Below are 17,985 nucleotides of genomic sequence, written 5' to 3'. Positions count from 1 at the left end.
CCAATCTAAATATTAGGCAATGTGCACAAAAAGGCTGAGCCTGGGTCAGCCATATTGAAATGTAGGTACTCGTAGTGCTGTAAGGGAATTTGGACGAGAGAGTCAACCAAAACAAAGCAAAACTTTAATCGCACACATTTAGGTTAACCCTTTAAGAAAGTCAAGGGACTGGACAAATCTTTACAGGACCTCTTCAAGGTTTTCAAAGAGTTAGAAACCCTTAAAGGGACAGGTAAGGTTAAGTGAGGAGAAACAGCCTCAAACCCAGGAAGGCTGCTTTTAAACTAAGGGCCACATTTGCATCTGGCACTAAAATGCCAATTTCATTCCTGGCAGGCTATAGAAAGGCTTCTGCAACAGTAGTTACACCACGAGGCATTACAACTCTCTATTGAGAACAATACAAATGAAATTTGTTTTATGTGTGGTGGCAGCTCTTCCAATGTATTCGCTGTTTTTTTCTCTGCGAGGATGAAAGCCAACCTCGCAACGAGGGACAAGCCGAGAACAAGAGTACATCTAATCAACAAAATGAGGCAAGGCAGGGAAAATGAATTTGGCTGCAAAAGTCACACAGCAGCACTTCTATGCCTCTGAAGCTGCTCTGATAAAGGATTATTTTGCTTTTTCTTGCCATCCTACCATTCCATGCTTAGGGATTGTGCTGTTTTCCTTTCAAATGTTGTAGGGTTAGTGTCACAATTGTAAAAGTCTAATTTCTAAAAGGTCACATTGATTCTTTTCCAAACAATGAAGAGTCTTTTTTTTGCTCAAGGGTCTTTCTATCAGTGTAATCAGTGATCCATGACCATGCCATTGGAGTTACTGGAGGATTGCACACACACACACACACACACACACTCGTGCACCTTTCATAGTGTCGGCGTGTGCAGGTGGCTGCGCTGGTGCTGCCTGGGTTTCCTCCAAGCTCATCATAGACGTTTTTCCACTGTCGGCGAGCTGTGATCTGGAGAGAAACAGACACAGACAGAGAGAGACAGAGTCAGACAAAGTTACCATCTATTTTCTTTTGATCAGTCAAACCCGTTCTTGCCTCTCTCTCTGAAAACCATGAAAGCAATAACAAGCAGCATTAACACACAAATTTATGTTCGGATTCCGACTCAGTCATGCTGAAGATGAATATCGGTGTCAGAACGACGGTCGACCTCATCTCCAATTCAGCCCATCCAGAAAGTATATTTCCATTCAAATACATAAACATGAAGATGATGTTTTATGAAAAACCTTATGAGGAGATGGGGATTCTGTCCCTTGCTGTGCATCATGACTCCACGGCAACAAAGAATTCATCTGAATTTTTGAATAAATCAGTGTAATGTGATTCATAAAGGGATCTGGCTTTGCTGCACAAATTGATGCCTGAAAACCCCACAGGGAAGCGCGGTAATCATTTTGAGAGGAGAGAACAGGCAGCGTTTTCAATTTGTTTAAATCAGACAGCTATTCAGCGAGTTCATTTGCAGCAAACAGCGCTACATAGGCTGAGTCCATTAAGGCTTTAAAAACACACTTGTATAACGGGAAAGCACACAAGCATATGCACACACACACACACACACACACACACACACACACACACACATATATATATATATGACGATATATATGACAATATATATAATTTCCCCCACTCGTTTTGTGTCTCCTTCAAGCTCGGGTCCTCTACCAGAGGCCTGATGGTTCTGCACAGTATCTTAGCTGTTCTGAGGTCTGCGCTCTTCTGGACAAAGATCTCAGATGTTGCTCCTTGAATCTGCTGGAGCCGCTCTCCCAGTTTGGGGGTCACAGCCCTGAGAGCTCTGATTACCACTGTTGCCTTCACTCCCCACATTTTCTCCAGCTCCTCTCTCAGCTCTTGGTATTTTTCGAGCTTCTTGTGTTCCTTCTTCCTGATGTTGCTGTCGCTTGGGGTCGCTGCGTCCATCACTGCTGCCTTCTTCTGCTGTTTGCTGACCACCACAATGTCTAGTTGATTAGCCACCACCAGCTTATCCATCTGGATCTGGAAGTCCCACAGGATCTTGGCTCTGTCGTCCTCAACCACCCTTTGGTAGTGTCTTCCATTTTGACCCTGAGACCTCCAGCTCCAATTCAGTGTAGATGCCCCTGTACACTATGCCAGCCACTTGGTTATGACACTCCCTGTATGCCACACCTGCCAGCATCTCACTACATGCTCACTACAAGAAAGTGAGAGGGAAGAGGACGGAGAAGAAGATGATAACAGACGTGCATCAAGCTCCTCTTCACTCACTCACTCCTCACTCCAACACCGAGGAGGTGAATGAGGCGGTGAGGTCCTCCTGGTCCCAGGCTGCACCTGTGAGGACGCTCAGGTCCTGCAAAAGGAAGCAGGACGAGGAGGGCAGACTGTCGAGCAGCAAGAGAGCCTCAGACTCACACGATGCAGCTGCACACTGATGTTTTGTGCACTTGAGGAAATGAGTGAAAGCTCAGCTGCAGGAGGATGTGTGTGTCTGCTTTAGTGCAGCAGGAGTTATTGATCACACTCTGTCTGCCAGGTCCAGAGCTGATACTCAGCTACCTGTCATACAGCTCTGATGGGACACCATAAGAGTTCAAATAATACTGAAGAAAGTGTGTAAAGAAGATGTTCACCTGCTAGTTAGATATAGATCAAGGCTACGATGGCATATTAGTGACTCAACAAACTAGGGGTGTAATCTGAGAAAAAAAAAACTCAGAATTTCCAAGATTAAAATCAAAATTTATAAGAAAAAAAGTACTTGAATATTCTTTGAGTTTAAAGTGGTAAATTTACAAGAAAAAAAATCACAACTTTATGAGAAAAACTTGAAAATTCGGAGATCATAAAGCTATAAATTTGTGAAATGTGGCCACACATCTGACTGTAACACATCAGCAACATATATGGTCCATTATGCACATCTAAATTCACACACAGGAATACACACACATGCATTTTATGTGAAACTCACCAGTTCATAGCCGCCCAGCTTCTGAGCAGCTTGGAACATGGTCCAAAGGTTTACTGTTGCACAGAGAAACAGACAAGACACAAATCATACAAAGCAACATATTTGTATATTCACACAAAGCTGCCCCAGTGCTTCAGTTTTCATTGAAATAAGATACACTTTTTGCATGTTAAAAACAAATTGTGTTTTCTGCTGCATTCAAATGCACACTGAAGTAGAAACCAGCTCAACATGGGCCCTTAGCATAAGCCTTGCAAATCCAAATGAGCATAAATTATTAAATACGCAGCAATGTGAATATTTTCTTTCATTTTAGTTTGTTGAAGCTTGGAAGTAGAGGTTTTTTTCACCTCTGTGTTCAACTGCATGTGCAAGACTTTAATACTTTGCCTGATTTTTCAGTTACATAAGTTTTACTTGTCTGGATGACCTCACTTCCTTAGAGGCTGACATCAGTGAGATTCAGTCGTATCTTTTTTCACTTGTCACAGCTTATTTTTTTTTCTTTTGCTGTTTCATTTAAAATTTGATATTGGCTGATCAGTGCCAACCAAATGATCCAATCAAACACCAACCAAAAATCTGAAATGATGCAGTTTTTCTGATTACATAATCATTGTGGAATTGATAAGGATGTCTCTGTGATGTCCTTAACCTGAACTGTTTTTACTGAGACATTTTTATCAGATCCCAAATCAGTATATGAATGTATTCTATTAATTCTATTGTGTTTTTATTGGACAGTTTCAGTGTCACTTGGTCTAAATCATGCTGAAAGGATTCCTTCACACAGAATAAAACTGTTGACTTTGGGGAACTTTTTTTTTTTTTTTTTTTTAGCATTTAAATGGTCAAAGTAGATACTTGATATAAGCACAAATACCAGCTATCCATAGTAATAAAAACAATGTCTACTATTAAAAAAAAATAAAAAAAATCAACAAGCCCTGGTACCGATTTTTTTGAGAATTTTAAACATCACTTTTCCTGTTACTTTCATATTTGCACTGGAAAATAGATCCAGCAGGTATCATATGCAGGCAACACCCGCATTGTAGCCTTGTGCCAAAAAACGGCCTGATGGTGCTTTCACAAATAATTGTAATGATGCCAAAATGGGTACCGGGACTTGTTTTTTTTTTTGTTTGTTTTTTGTTTTTTTTGTCATAATCCAATTTGCTTGTGTTTGTTTATGCGCTAAAAGTGTCATTTTGGGAGCTGTTTTTCCACGGTTCAGACGTGAATGGAGCAACATCAATATGGTATTCTGGTGAGCAATCCAAGGGAACACGGAGCAATTAATGAGGATATTTCACCACCGTGTGCACTCATATAATGACCAGGGAACTATACAGCCAACACTACACTCTACTTCTAGTCTAAGTTCAATTTTGCTTGAAATCCTACTGCATTAGATAGGTAACTTACTCTGTTTGAAGCCCAGGTATGGGATCCTCTCAATCGGCGTCTTCCTCTCCTTCATATATTTATAGAGAGACACCAGGAAGGCCTGCTCCTCCGCTCTGCACTCCTCTCCTCCTCCCTCTCCTCCTGCCTTCTCTGATGATGGTGTTCTTTTGCTACTGATGTTACTGCTGACATTACTGCAGCTGTTACTGCTACCATTGCTGCTGCTACTGCCTTTGGGTTTGGATATGGCTGCTTTGTCTGCTCTGACCTGCAGAGGAAATATTGGGAGGGGGACAGAGAGACAAAAAAAAAGATATTTGAAAGATGAAACAGAAGGGATAATAGAGAGTGAAAGAAAAGACACAGAAACAGAGGCAGACATACAACCACAAGCTGTTAACTGATTCATTTACCTATGCTGAAATTGGTGGATTAAGATATATTTTTTAAATATATTAGCAAATATATTAGTCTTCAGTGTGTGCTGGAGGTAATCAGGCTGATGTTTTACTGCCTGGTTAATACTTTATGGTACTCTGATAGTTTTTAGGAGCAGTTATTTTCATTCATCAGTCATAAACTTGGCGCAGGAAAGCACGTTCTTCCAGGGTAAGTTCGACCGTAGAAAAACATGCTTTCAAACGTGCTTTGCAACGTCTGACCTGAGACAACATGGCACTCATGTTGTCAAATTGAAATAAATGAATGCTCACAAGAAGAAACTCTCCCTCCGCTGGGAACACCACAGAAAAGAGCACCCATTTGTCCTGAGTTGACACTGCGAACGCATTGTCGTCGCAGGTCATAAATTCTGAGTCCTGAGTTCCTGTGAAGGTTCTGGCCACAGATTTTGGTAGCACCAGAAGACAAACAAATCTAATTGCAGTCCTTGTAACCTCAATTAAGCATGATGGAGCTGTCTGTCTGTTCCTCCCTGGTGTTCATCCCAGTTAAGAGCAAATTAAGAAACAGCTGAAAATGAGCGTCAGTCGAGACTTTCCAAGCATTAGGAACTGCTGTCAGAATCTGTCTCCTTTAATCCATAAACCCTGCAGTTTTGGTCTTATTTCCTACAGTTGATATGGATTATGCTCTCACTCTTAACAAACAGCACTGTAGTTTTCTTAGAAGAGGACAGATGCGGATAGTTATGTGGTGTTACCCAATTTTGAATGGCATTGTCCTGGCACAGCCAAACAAAGCACATTAAAGGCGGAAACTCCCCAGGTTTCAAATAAACTGTTATTGGTGTGAATGAGTCATACATGAGAAAGTGCTTCAGGACCTCCCTCTCTGCAATTTCTGCATTTGATTGTTGTGTTCTTAAACAAAGCAAACTGAAATAAAGGGGAAACGCTCCAGTGTTTGTATCAAACTGGTTGTGATTAATTGTGTGTGACTAATTGTACCTTGGCACTGTTCCTCCCCTCTGTGGTTCCAGTCTCCTTGGTGGTGAGTGATGTCTGACAGTGACCTTTAAGCTCCCATCCCTGACCTTGACTCTGTGAGTCACGACGCAGAGAAATGGATGGCTTCTTTTTCCTGGGACGGCCCTTCAAGTTGGGAGCTGCAGATAAAGAGAAGAAAAAAAAAATACATAATTTATTTATTCATTCATTTATTCACTCAGGATCTGACAGGTATCTGCTGGACAAGTGCAACAGAAATAATATTATTGTTATTGGTTTGCTGGTATATTCAGACAAAGCAGATTTTCCAGAGCTATTACTGCAGAGCATTTTTGGCCTGCATACAATCATTTCAGAAATGTGCGTGTGTGTGTGTGTCAGGTTTTATTTTGTGCTAAACAGAGATCCCTTTTCAGAAGAATGTATCATTTTTAGATACTGTACATTCAAACTACTAATAGATGTCATAACATGTACCACTATGGGATTACCTGATCCATGCAGCACACTTTGTACAAACTCATCCTAGCAAACATTCACCAATGCTTCATCTAAGATAGTTTGAGGCAGCAAAAATTTAAACAAACCAAAATGTATGAGCAACAGCCGTGTGGGAGCTGTCATCTGATTGGTCAGAGTCTGATATCGCTAGGTTGAAACTTGAAGAAAGGAGCTGTTTACCTCCTGAATGTTTTTCTCATGTCACTTGATTGCACATTTGGTCTATTTGGTATCCAACATGAGCATAGAGCACCATCAGCAGCTTTGGCATTTCTTCATTGCCAAAGTGGCTAAAAACCAAGAAGGCAATGGATTTTCTTGTTGCAATGTCAACCCTTGATTCATTTGGCTCTTATGTTGCTAAGTAGTCAAGTCAAGTCAGATTTATTTGTATGGCCCAACATCACAAATTACAAACTTGCCTCAAGGGGCTTTACAGCAATGTTGTGAGCACATAATGGAGCACAAATTACACCATACAACACTGAAAATACTAGTTGGTAACATTACAAAGTTGCAAGTTTTTAGCAATTACAAATCCATAATGTGCACTCCTGTAGTTGAGTGGAATCAAGGTGGTCTGTAAGCGAGAGACACCACCTCCTCAACAGGGTCTTGGTCCAGTTGTTTGGGTCCGCATCTGAGTGCGATTGCTGGTTACACACATACCCAAACCAAACCAAGAGGGAAAAACACACCAGAGTTCGATTCAATCAGAACAAGACAGGTGTGAAAATGCCCCAAACCTTCAGAAGTAATGAATGTTCTGGTGGAGATGACTGGAAACTGATAAGGAAGCATTACTGCATAGCTCCATATTTCTTCTTCCTCTCTGATCTCTCCAATACATCCAGATCCTGCTAATACAGTGCACAAAATCCAATAGCTGCTATTCTGCTGTTTGATTCAACACCTCCAGGCTTCAAGAATTGCTAAAAAAGACAGATGGCGATATATCTGTTGGCTGACTTTGTGGCACCATGCAATTTCCTCCTAACACTTGCACAAATGCTGCAAAAAGAAAAATACTCATGACAATATGCTCTGACTACTGATTTGCTTACATTTGAACAACAAACATTCATTCATTTTACATCTGAAACAATTAATAGATGCTTTTTCCAGAAGCATGATACAGGATTTGCTGTGGGAGCAGAACCTGTGACCTCGTTGTCAAAGGTAAGATGTCCTAATATCAACATCTTTGAAAGTTAATGTAATAAAACTTTCCCTTAGTGGAAAAGAGCCCCTGGCAGGGCCCTTCAGGTTGTTTTACATCTATGCTGAAGTGAACTGAAGCTTTCGAATGAACTGCTTGAGGAGTTTGAATCACTTCTGCACTTTTCATGTCATGTCTGACCAAAGGCTTTTTAATATTGTTTGAAATCAGGGGCCCCTGTTGGCAGGATCTGGGGGCATCCTCTCCTGGGAATAAAGTTTTAGAATTTCATCAACTAAACTAATAATTGTTACGTATTCTAAGAGCAACTACAGGTGGAAATCAACCCAAAATTTTGTGTGAGAAAAAACAAAGCACAACTTAAAGCAAAACTGAACTTTGGTAGAGTGTTGGGTTGTTTAGTTGCCTGGGTGTGATGTGAGTCCACATGTTGGAGAAATCTCCGCATCAGCTGCTCTGGGCTGCTAATCCACAATACTGTACTTCTTTCTCTTCAACCACTTCCAAAGCAAAACAGCTCCCAAAAATAACACTTGTGGCAGATAAACAAATGCCAACAAAGTGGATTACGGCAATATAAAACAACTAGTCTTGGTACCCATTTTTTACATTAATTACAATTATTTGTGAAAGTAGTATCGTCATTTCTTCCCAGCACAAGGTTACTAGGCAGAAGAATCCTGCAGAAGCTACCTGCCAGATCTACTTTCCAGTTCAAATAATAAAAAAAAAACAACAAGAAAAGAGACATTTACTTTCCTCAAAAATGGGTAACAGGACTTTTATATATTCTTATATATATATTTCTTATATTTCACCACCATGTGAACTCAAACCCACTAAAACCCAGGTAACCATACAGCCCAACACTATATCAAAATAAAATTTAACATCCCTAATTTTGCCTGCTGACTAGTTACTTAGCTAACAGTTCAATTTTGCTTTAAAATTCCTTCAAGTTGCTGGTAACTAAGTCAAACTTGGTTAATTTTAGATGACGCAGTGGATGGAAAACAACAACAACAACACACAAGTTCAAGAAAGAATTCATTATCTGAATTTTTTATTTCCAGAAATGTCAACTTTGTATTTGTTTCATGTATTTGTTCATCTCAAGATATCATTTTATTACTCCCCTTTCTAAATGGACAGCTATTCTTTTCTTGTGCATTTTTTTTTGTCAGCCACTAATTATTTTTTAGTTGTAAGAAGGAATTTAAATATAATATTCTGTGTGTCCAAGAAACTCTGAATTAAGAAAAGAGCATCATTTTTCCCAGAGTTGACACTGTGAATGTTGGAATTTTATACAAGGTGGAGATTTTCCTGAGTTCCCACGAATGCAGCATCAGTTGAGTTAGCAGCAGCTGAACAGTGTGGCTGTATACAAGGCAATGTGTTATCAAAAATGCTGAATAAAACATGTAAAAAAGCACAATTTCAAGAGATATTTGAATGTTAAAAAAATATGTCATTATAATACGTTTAAGGCCAAAAGCACGTGCTTTGGAAGACAGATGTGTGTACAGTCAAAGGTTGAAGGCAACACAAGAATGACCTAAAAGCTTGTCTCAGAGTCATTCTTTTCTGTCTCCCTCATTTCCTTCATCTTTCTCATTCATCTTTCATTTTTATTGATTTTATGATGCAACATTTGAAGAAAGATTCTATGTCACTGTTGCTTCCTGTATAACAGTTTGTGCTTTTATGTCTTATGTATCTTCTGCCCTGTGCAGTGACTTAGTCTTTTTTTTTTCTTCCTGAGTGTGATCTCCTTATATTCTGGGTCAAACTTTCACACTGAGCACAATGGCCCAAGTGCCACAACGCCTGTGCATGACCACAATTCATCTTCTGCACTGAGTAAAATGAATTTAAATATAGAAAGGAAAAAAAAATGGGCCATGCAGGCTAAGATGCATAGCATGATCTTGCAGAGTCATAACTTAACAAATCTACATCTGACCTTTGACACATTTTCCTCTTTCCCACTCTACTCTTTCTTGTCTATTATGAATAAAATACCCTTCGAAAAACCGGGCTGTTAATTTATCTCACACCGCTCCCTCCGGAATAATGTTTTTTAATTTTATATTGTATCTTTCTCACCTTCCATCTCACTTGCTCTGCGGTATATTTTCCTTTATTTATCCCCATTAATTCTCTCTGTCATTTTTTTCTTTTTTTCTCTGTCTTCTCTCACACTCTCACCCTCTTTAATTCTTGTATGCAGTTTAGATGTCTGAAGCTGGAATCTCACTTCAAACCAAGATTTCTGGATGCGCGTACACACACACACACACACACACACACACACACACACACACACACACACACACACACACACACACAGTCATGAATTTCACAGTTTGAATGACCACCAGTTTTCTTGTATTTATTGAACTCTAAAGAGGCTAGATTAGAGGCCCTTCACACTGCAAAGCACAAATTCGGCAAACATTATTTTAAAAGGTCTCAGTTATGATTTTTTTTTTCCAGATACGTTTGAATACATTTGTTGATTTAATTGAATTGTTTTACTTATTTCAATATCTTTGTTGCTTTTGTTTATGTGAAGCTCTCTTTATCCTGCATTTTGTTCCCTTAGCATTCAAGCTGACTGAGATTCCTGCTTTTTTTTGCAGTGCTGAATTAGTCAAATAACGTGCACATTAACATGCAATCCACTGTACATTAAAACAACTCAACACTGAACAAGGTTTTACATGACTAGGCCAGATGTTTATGTAAAACTGCAGTTAAAATCAGTAAGTGGTGCTGCAGCAGAGAGCAGCGTCCCGGTCCTGCTAACTGACATGCTGCAGATTCAGCCCACTCAAATTAAATTCGGGGTGTCGGTCTGGGAACTTCTGCGAAATCTTATCAACATGGTACATGTAAGTGATTAATCAACACTTAATGGTGAACCCCAAACTGTCAGCTAAAGAGCAGTGAGTGAGCGCTCTGTGTGGAGAAAGCTGGTCCCTCTGCTATCCTTTGGTATAATGCAGGCTCAGCAAGTAAGTTTGGCACTGGGACAGGTTTTTCCAGTTATTAAATGGTGGGCCAGAACATGTATGCAACATATGCATGGTAAACACAACCATACTGTGTGCGGTTTACTACTGACTCTCTGGGTAATGATGTACATCTTTTTTTTTTTTATCCAACCAACATGCAAAATTGCCTAATATAGCTTTAACCCTTTGATGCATGAATTATGAAAGCCTGAGTCAAGATTTTTTTCTTATGTGTTTTTACTCTACTTAGGGCATGAACACTTCTGTGAGTCTCCATACTTCTTTAAGGATGCAGGACTGGTATTACCATGTCATGATACTAGCATTAATATGTTTTCAGCAACAAGAACTGACAGTCTCTGCATAAACCTCAATGGGGGGGAGCAGCAGAGAGCATTCTAACAGCTGATATGCAATTCCACCATAGAAACCATTGCATTTAGGAGAAAATGACTTTTAAACAGCTGTCCACTGTAGTGACCGCTATGCGCCAAAGGGTTAAAAAATAGCAACACTGACAGGCTAAAGGCAACTCCAACATGGCACTCAAAAGAACACGTATTTTTCATTAATAGATTATTTTTCATGAATAGCATTATTTTTCACTATTTGGAGTTGTTCTGTGACCTTTGGCTCAGTTCAAGAATGCAACCTAAAGTGTTGTGATTAGGGGAGTGAGGATTAAGAATTTCCCAGTTTGGGATCAATAAAGTAAATCTATCTATTAACTGCCAATGCATCTGGATGTACCGAGTTTAATGTGAAAAATGCAACTACAGCCTGTATCAGTACAAAGTTCGAAGTGAATTGGAGGAAAAATCTATGTGGCATTTTGTGTACATCCTGATAGGACAAGTTTGATTTTTGGCATCAACTAACTGCCACTGTTGTTGCAATTGTTGTTGTTGTTGTTGTTATTGTTTTCAGTTTTCTCTCCTGCTGCACTGTCTTTCTGTGAGTGTGAAGGGTCTCATCTGGTCACATGACCCTCGCTCAAAGAAAACAAGTGCAGACTAAGTGTGGACTAAGTTGGGGTTTTACACGAAAGACTACAACTTGAATGGTGGTGACACACAAAGGTGGCAGCACTAATCTAGCGACCCACACCCGGAGACGCCATGAGTGACGAGCGACGCCACCTTTGCTTCAAACATGGGAAAAACTGACATCAACATGTTCTTCCACACAACACTTCCTGTGCTCCGTCACATTCTATAACTGAAGCCAGAGCACTCTTCGTGTGCCAGACATAGGGGTGTAACCCCAACCGAAAAACAGCAAACCATTCAGTACGGTGCTAAACACATCCACTGTATGAGCCATCTAACCACACACTGAGCTGATGCATTCATGAATATACTGAAAGTATTTTTATGTTTCTTTTAAACAGTCTAAGCAGACCTTTGGCTTTGGATATTCTTGATTTCACAGAATATTTGCTGATTTCATAGTTATCCAAATTTCTGAATGAAACAAAAAAAAATTGCAAATGAAACAATGTACAGAGAGCATTAGAAATAGTATTGTTTTTCCCGGATACACAAAACAAACTGAACACAAATCTGAACAAAATCTGCAATATAAACTGAACCCTGGGTTTACTGAACTGTTACAACGGTAGCCAGACACCAAAATGCATTATAAACTGTTTAAAAATCATTTAGATGCTTTACGACCAACAAATGTTGATTCCCGATAAGATGCTAACACCTTTGTCTCTGGTTAAACTGATATCAGATATGGGCCAGTTTCAAAAATGAATAATAGAATTTAAAAAAAAAAAAAAAAAAAATCAAAACCAGAAAAAAAAAAAAAAAAAAAACATCTGACGTTTCACAGCGAAATCGGAAATCGAAATGAACTTATGTTTCAGCGTAAATGACTCCAAGTATCATTCTGTAGTTTTTATTCTGTTAATGGGGAGCAAAGATCAAGGCAAATCAAGCCTTATCTTAAAAAAAAAAAAAAAAAAAAAAAAAATCACATGGACTCAGATCAATGTTCCCTCTAAGCTGACAGTTTGCCCTACAACTAATAATTTATCACAGTCACCAAATTATATCTTGTCAGGCCCCAACAGGCCCCATGTCCTGTAATTTATCACACTGACCAAATAATAATGTCTTGTCAGTCATCAATCACAAAGTGAAACTGTTTTGGTGTCATGTGGCATTAGCTGCAGGGGCTTTAACGAAGCTTAGGCTCGAGCAAATTTACAACTCCGGGCGAGCTTTTTCCCTCTTGTTATTTACCTCCATATGAAGTAGCACTGCTGTTATTTCAAAGATAAGGCTGGTGAATTACTGCTGCCAAACATGGGGAATGGCTGCTTGAATCATTAATTGACTATCCTCTCTCTCTCTCTCTCTCCTTGAGCAAAACGCACTACGTCTGCCTGTTAAACACCACAAACCATGACATCATCCCCCCTCCCAGGAAGGATTTACATCCGTCCTCTGTACTGCAAACAGCTGGGTGATCGTACAGTGCTGAAACTGACACAGAGGTATGTCAGACTTCTCACTTTAGATACACATACTCAAAAGTGCTGCACAGATTTTCCCTCTAATTCACTTCCAGCTTTGTAGCAACAGACACTCCTGCCTTCTTATGTGGACTTTACACTATGTCACATTACTGCTCCTTTATATAAAAAAAAGGTGCATTTTTCATGCCTAGGTAACACAAAATGTGATTGACATGCTTTCCTATGGTGGACCGGCGGCTCTATCATACACTCTGCCATAATACTGGGCTGCAAGATGGGCTCTGTCCCAGCAGCAACACGCTTCAACCACCGTAAAACAACGCGGTAAAACGTAGCAACTGAAGAAAATCTCTGCCCTCGCTGTCAGTGACTACAATCAGTTTGTCAATTTATTTCAATATGCATGTAGAGTTTCAGTCTTCAGTCTGTGCATCACAGCTGGAAATCTTTCTTCACTGCTGACACCTAAAAAACACCTGACACCTGAGAAACCAAAACACAGGCTCTCTGGCTTAGAGTCTGCTCTGACAGTGATGAGATATCAATGTCAGTCCAACAGTACAAAAACATTCTCTTCCTACATAGACTCCAACAAGCAGTACATAGTGGAGTGCATTAGTCAATGCCACTCTGTTCTGACAAGATATCTAACAAATATTCCCTGGTATTATCATATATCATCATAGACAGGCACTAGGTAATAAATAAAAATAAGGCATAATTCTCTGCTTTCCTGAGGGAGACACAAGTGTTTGATGGGTAAAACATAAGATCCTCATGTGGGAATTCTCTAAATATAAATTCACTCCCTTCTTTAATTTGTATGCGCAGAGCGCAGAGTTCCTGGCCCTCCGCTCCACATCAATATTTCATCAAGCTCCCTTTCCAATTCTGCTAGTCAAACAACTTCATCGGTTCCATTCAACAGCACAGGCTTTCTGTAAATGGTTCCCTTGTTGGTTATTGCATAATGGCCAAACGAGAACAAAATGTGTTTACACATAGAATGACCTAAAATGTGAAGACATTCCTACACTGACAAACACTGGACTTTATTTAGACACTTTGTTTTACAAGCAAGTTGAAGCAGTGATGAAAAAGCACACCACATGCAGCATGAAGCCAGTTCACAAGAAGGAGGAGATGTGCAGAGAAGTGCAGGACACTTCCAGCTGCTCCCGCTCCGTGACAACAGGACAGCCCCTGGTCAGCTGCAGTCACGCAGCTCAGACAGAGAGAGAGAGAGAGAGAGAGAGAGAGAGAGAGAGAGAGAGAGAGAGAGAGAGAGAGACAGCCGTCAGCACTGTAAAGTTTGCTACAGATTAATGTGCACAGTAGAGGTGCTGTCTTCCTCTCATTGTAAAGTCTCTACCTGCACCTGGTTTTCAATGGAACACTGATCTGTGTTAGCGCCAACTGTTAGCCTCCTGACACTGAGGTGGACTTCCCCCTGGCTAATATTCTTCAAAATAAATGTTTGACATAACAGCTGAAATAACAGTGAAATAATATCATTTTTTTCAAAATGGGTCAACTACCTGTGTAAGGACAACTTTAGGGAGTATGTTTTCTCTAGCACGCTGAAAGGATGCACTTGCAGTTAAAGTTTTAAGCTGTGCACGTACATCAGTGTTTCAGTTAAAACAACCAACTGAGGCTGATGCAGACCAATAAATAAATAAATAAATGAGCCTGCAAGGTCTGAAGGACACACTTTTTGGCATGTGAATGAGCACCATATGAGACTCCATGCTGCAGTGCTTTGCTATGATGCAATAGGCTCTGCTTGGCTTTAAGGGCGGTTGGCTTGGAAACAACATAGCATGTTGAGCTGAGATCATATGGGACCTGTCAAAATCAGGCCGTGGCCTTTGCCGGTCCTCGTTCCTGTGTTAGACAGCGTCGCCTTTCCTTGTCAAACGTTGCCTGTGTATCATCACCTTAAGAACCTTGATAAACCTGAGCCCGGGGCAGTTTTTCTCCCACTAGTCCACTCCGCGTGGCATTTAAGCGCATTACATAATGGAGAGGATGGCTGCTGCACTGGGAAAAACACAGGCACACGCACAAACAGAGCACTGGCTGGGAAAATATGCAAACATTGTAGCATTTATAATTCATATAAGGCCAAGTGAAACACAGCCGCACTGGACAAACCCTCCTTCCTCTCTCTCTCTCTCTCTCTCTCTCTCTCTGTTTCATTCTCTGTCCTCCTCTCACTACCTCCCCTCTCTCTTCCCCTCCAACTCTCTATCTCTCTCTACAGTTGTAAATCCACCATTGGACGAGTTGGATCAGGACAAATAAAGTCATCTTTGTGTCATTTCTAGATAAGGGTTCTTGGAGAATGGAGGCTGCCTCTGCAACGTGGCGGTGTTCATTTCCTGATGTTGAATTATCAAGCCATTTTTCTGCTAGCAAGAGGCAAATAAACAAGTTTGTACAAATAATCTGAGAGCTTGTTTCCTGTTTTGGTGCCGAGTTCAGGAAACAGCAGAGTTTTAAATATGCATGCAAAAGTATGCAAGATAAGATAAGATCAAACTTTCATAATCCCCATGGGGAAATTGGATTGTTACAGCAGTAAATAATAATAGGACACAGAAAAAAAAACATAGAATTAAAATGAGAATAGAGCAAATGGGTGGCAGAAGACATGAAGCAAACTAAAATTCTAGCGCTATGTCAAGCAGAAATGTAGAAAATGCAAAACAACATGTATGCAAAATGGACCAAATGATACTTACAGATTTCTGTATAAAATATACAAACTCATACGTGCAAATACATGAATGCAAAACAATCAAATGCACTCACACATGCATACACACTACCTGACTGAGAGTTCAATTCATCATTCATTATTTCTCCTCTGTCTCAGTCTTCTTCCATCTGTCTCATACATGCTTTATATCTCTCTCTGTTCTGTTCTTTATTTTATTGGTTCTTCTCTCTCAATTTTTCTCCCTATCGAGTAAGTTGACCGGATATTGGGGCAAAGCCAGAGACTTTTATGGTTCAACTGGAATTTTTACCTGAGTGATTTGAGAAAATGACGGACCCTGTCCTGAAAACATTAATATTATTATAGGAGGTCTGGTAGTATAGTTTTTACTGGGATAATGTCAATCCCATTCCCAACAAACTGTATTTGTGATTATTATTGAGTTCACGTCCCTGCAGGTGTAGCTATAATAACCAATAACCTATGAGGTTTTCAGTGAACTCTCACATCCTCATACATCATTATGTGTGGGAGACCTATTCTGGAATCTGATGGAAATTGCTATAGAGGGCTTTCAGATAATGTAATACTCCCTCTGGGAGCCACATGGGAGGTCCTCAGCTCTGGCTAACATCAGCTATAGTCTGTGCCAGTCTAAACTTTAAACTGATTTATCTCTTTAAACTGACTACTTCACCTAAACTGTACTATTTCTGTGCAGGCTTTGACTAGAAATGATAATTTTGCCGCTGATACACCTGATTGATTTTGTATAGCAGCCTGTTAGCTTGCAAACCAACACTGGTTTGCTAACCTTGCCTGTCTTGTGGTAAACATATCTGATGTCTGCACAAGCATTCATATCTAGTAGAAGCTACCTGTAGTCATATGTTACAGCAAACTTGAACTTTAGTACAGTGCTGGGTTGTCTAGTTCCCTGGGTGTCATATGAGTCCACATGATGGTGAGATATCCTCATTAGCTGCTTAGCCTCATTATCTCTCCATTCACTTCCCTAGCAGGGCAAAACAGGTCCCAAAATGACACTTTGAGCGTATAAATGAATGCAAACAAAGTGAAGCATGCTTTTAGGCAAAACAAGTCATTAAACTTGTTGTTTTACTATTTGAACGGGAAAGTAAATCCGACAGGTAGCGCCTGCAAGAAACTTCGACGCAGTAACCATGTGCCAGTAGGAAACAACCTAATATTACTCTCATAATTGTGATTACACTAAAAAAATGGATACCTGGTCTTGTTGTTCTTACACTGACATAATCCAATTTGTTGGAGTTGAATTATGCGCTAAACGTGTTATTTTGGGAGCTGTTTGGCTGTGGAGGTGAATGGTGAGATAGAAACACAGTTATCTGGATTACAGTAGCAGCCCAGGGGAGCACAGAGTAGCTAATGAGGATATTTCAGCACCTTGTGTGGACTCACATAACATCCAGGATACTATACAACTGCTATCCTCCACTACCATCCAATGCCAGTGACCTTTGTTTTTGCTGAATGATGTAGATTTCAGCCAGTATTTACAGTGTCCAAGAGTAAAAGTCCTGCTTCCATAATTTGATTTATTTCCAGCTCAAAGAGAATTCTGGGTGGAGACATAATGCAAGGAGGGACTGTTCAAAACGCAGAAAATGTTTAGTGCATAATCTGTAGTTGTAATAAATTTAATAATCTTCCAAAAGAATATGATGAATGTCAGCTACCGAGACACAACCGTGACGTGTCAGGGAAAGGTGGCAGCTTTTTATCTCTGTGCCACGCCGCTGCTCCGTTACTTTGAAAGCTGTGAAGTTGGAGGTTTTATTTGGTGTTCAGAAATCTCTTAAGGTAGTTATAAGACTCCTAACATCTAGAGAAATTTTTAAAAGGCAGGTCAAGCAGCTTTTATGGAAGAAGGTGAATATGCATTGATTCTAGATAGTTTTTCTGCTTTTTAATTGTTATTATTTGTTTATTTGTTTTATTGGGATGTCTTCTGTTCCCACCTATTTTTGTATGACCTCTGTCTTGACTTTGTCTGTTTCTTGTCTATTTTGTTTCTTGTATGTAACACCAAGGACCATGCTGGAAATAAGTTTTGTACTTTTGCATGTTATCCGATGGATTGCTGTTTTATTCGTCTTAATCCATAAATAAATCTATCTATCTATCTATCTATCTAGTAGTGGTTCATCAGCCCAGGATATTTCACCACCACGTGGACTCGTGCCCGGATATCTAAACAACCCAACACTCTACCAAAGTTCAATT

The 17,985-nt window shown here is 39.9% G+C and overlaps 1 protein-coding gene across 1 annotated transcript in view; it reads right to left on the bottom strand.

Moving 5' to 3' along the window:
• Window positions 1-17,985, bottom strand: part of arid5b (AT-rich interaction domain 5B) — a 139,578-nt gene that overhangs the window by 26,889 nt on the left and 94,704 nt on the right. The window contains exons 5-8 of the mRNA XM_030077084.1: window positions 5,804-5,961; window positions 4,413-4,662; window positions 2,985-3,037; window positions 870-967 (exon numbers count right to left, since the gene is read on the bottom strand). Coding sequence (XP_029932944.1) covers window positions 870-967; window positions 2,985-3,037; window positions 4,413-4,662; window positions 5,804-5,961 — 559 coding nt within the window. The remainder of the gene's footprint in view (window positions 1-869; window positions 968-2,984; window positions 3,038-4,412; window positions 4,663-5,803; window positions 5,962-17,985) is intronic.

This window comes from Myripristis murdjan, chromosome 19, assembly GCF_902150065.1.
Source record: "Myripristis murdjan chromosome 19, fMyrMur1.1, whole genome shotgun sequence".
NCBI classification, from domain to species: domain Eukaryota; kingdom Metazoa; phylum Chordata; class Actinopteri; order Holocentriformes; family Holocentridae; genus Myripristis; species Myripristis murdjan.
Note: the sequence above shows the minus strand (reverse complement) of the source record. Positions and strands in the feature narration are given on the sequence as shown.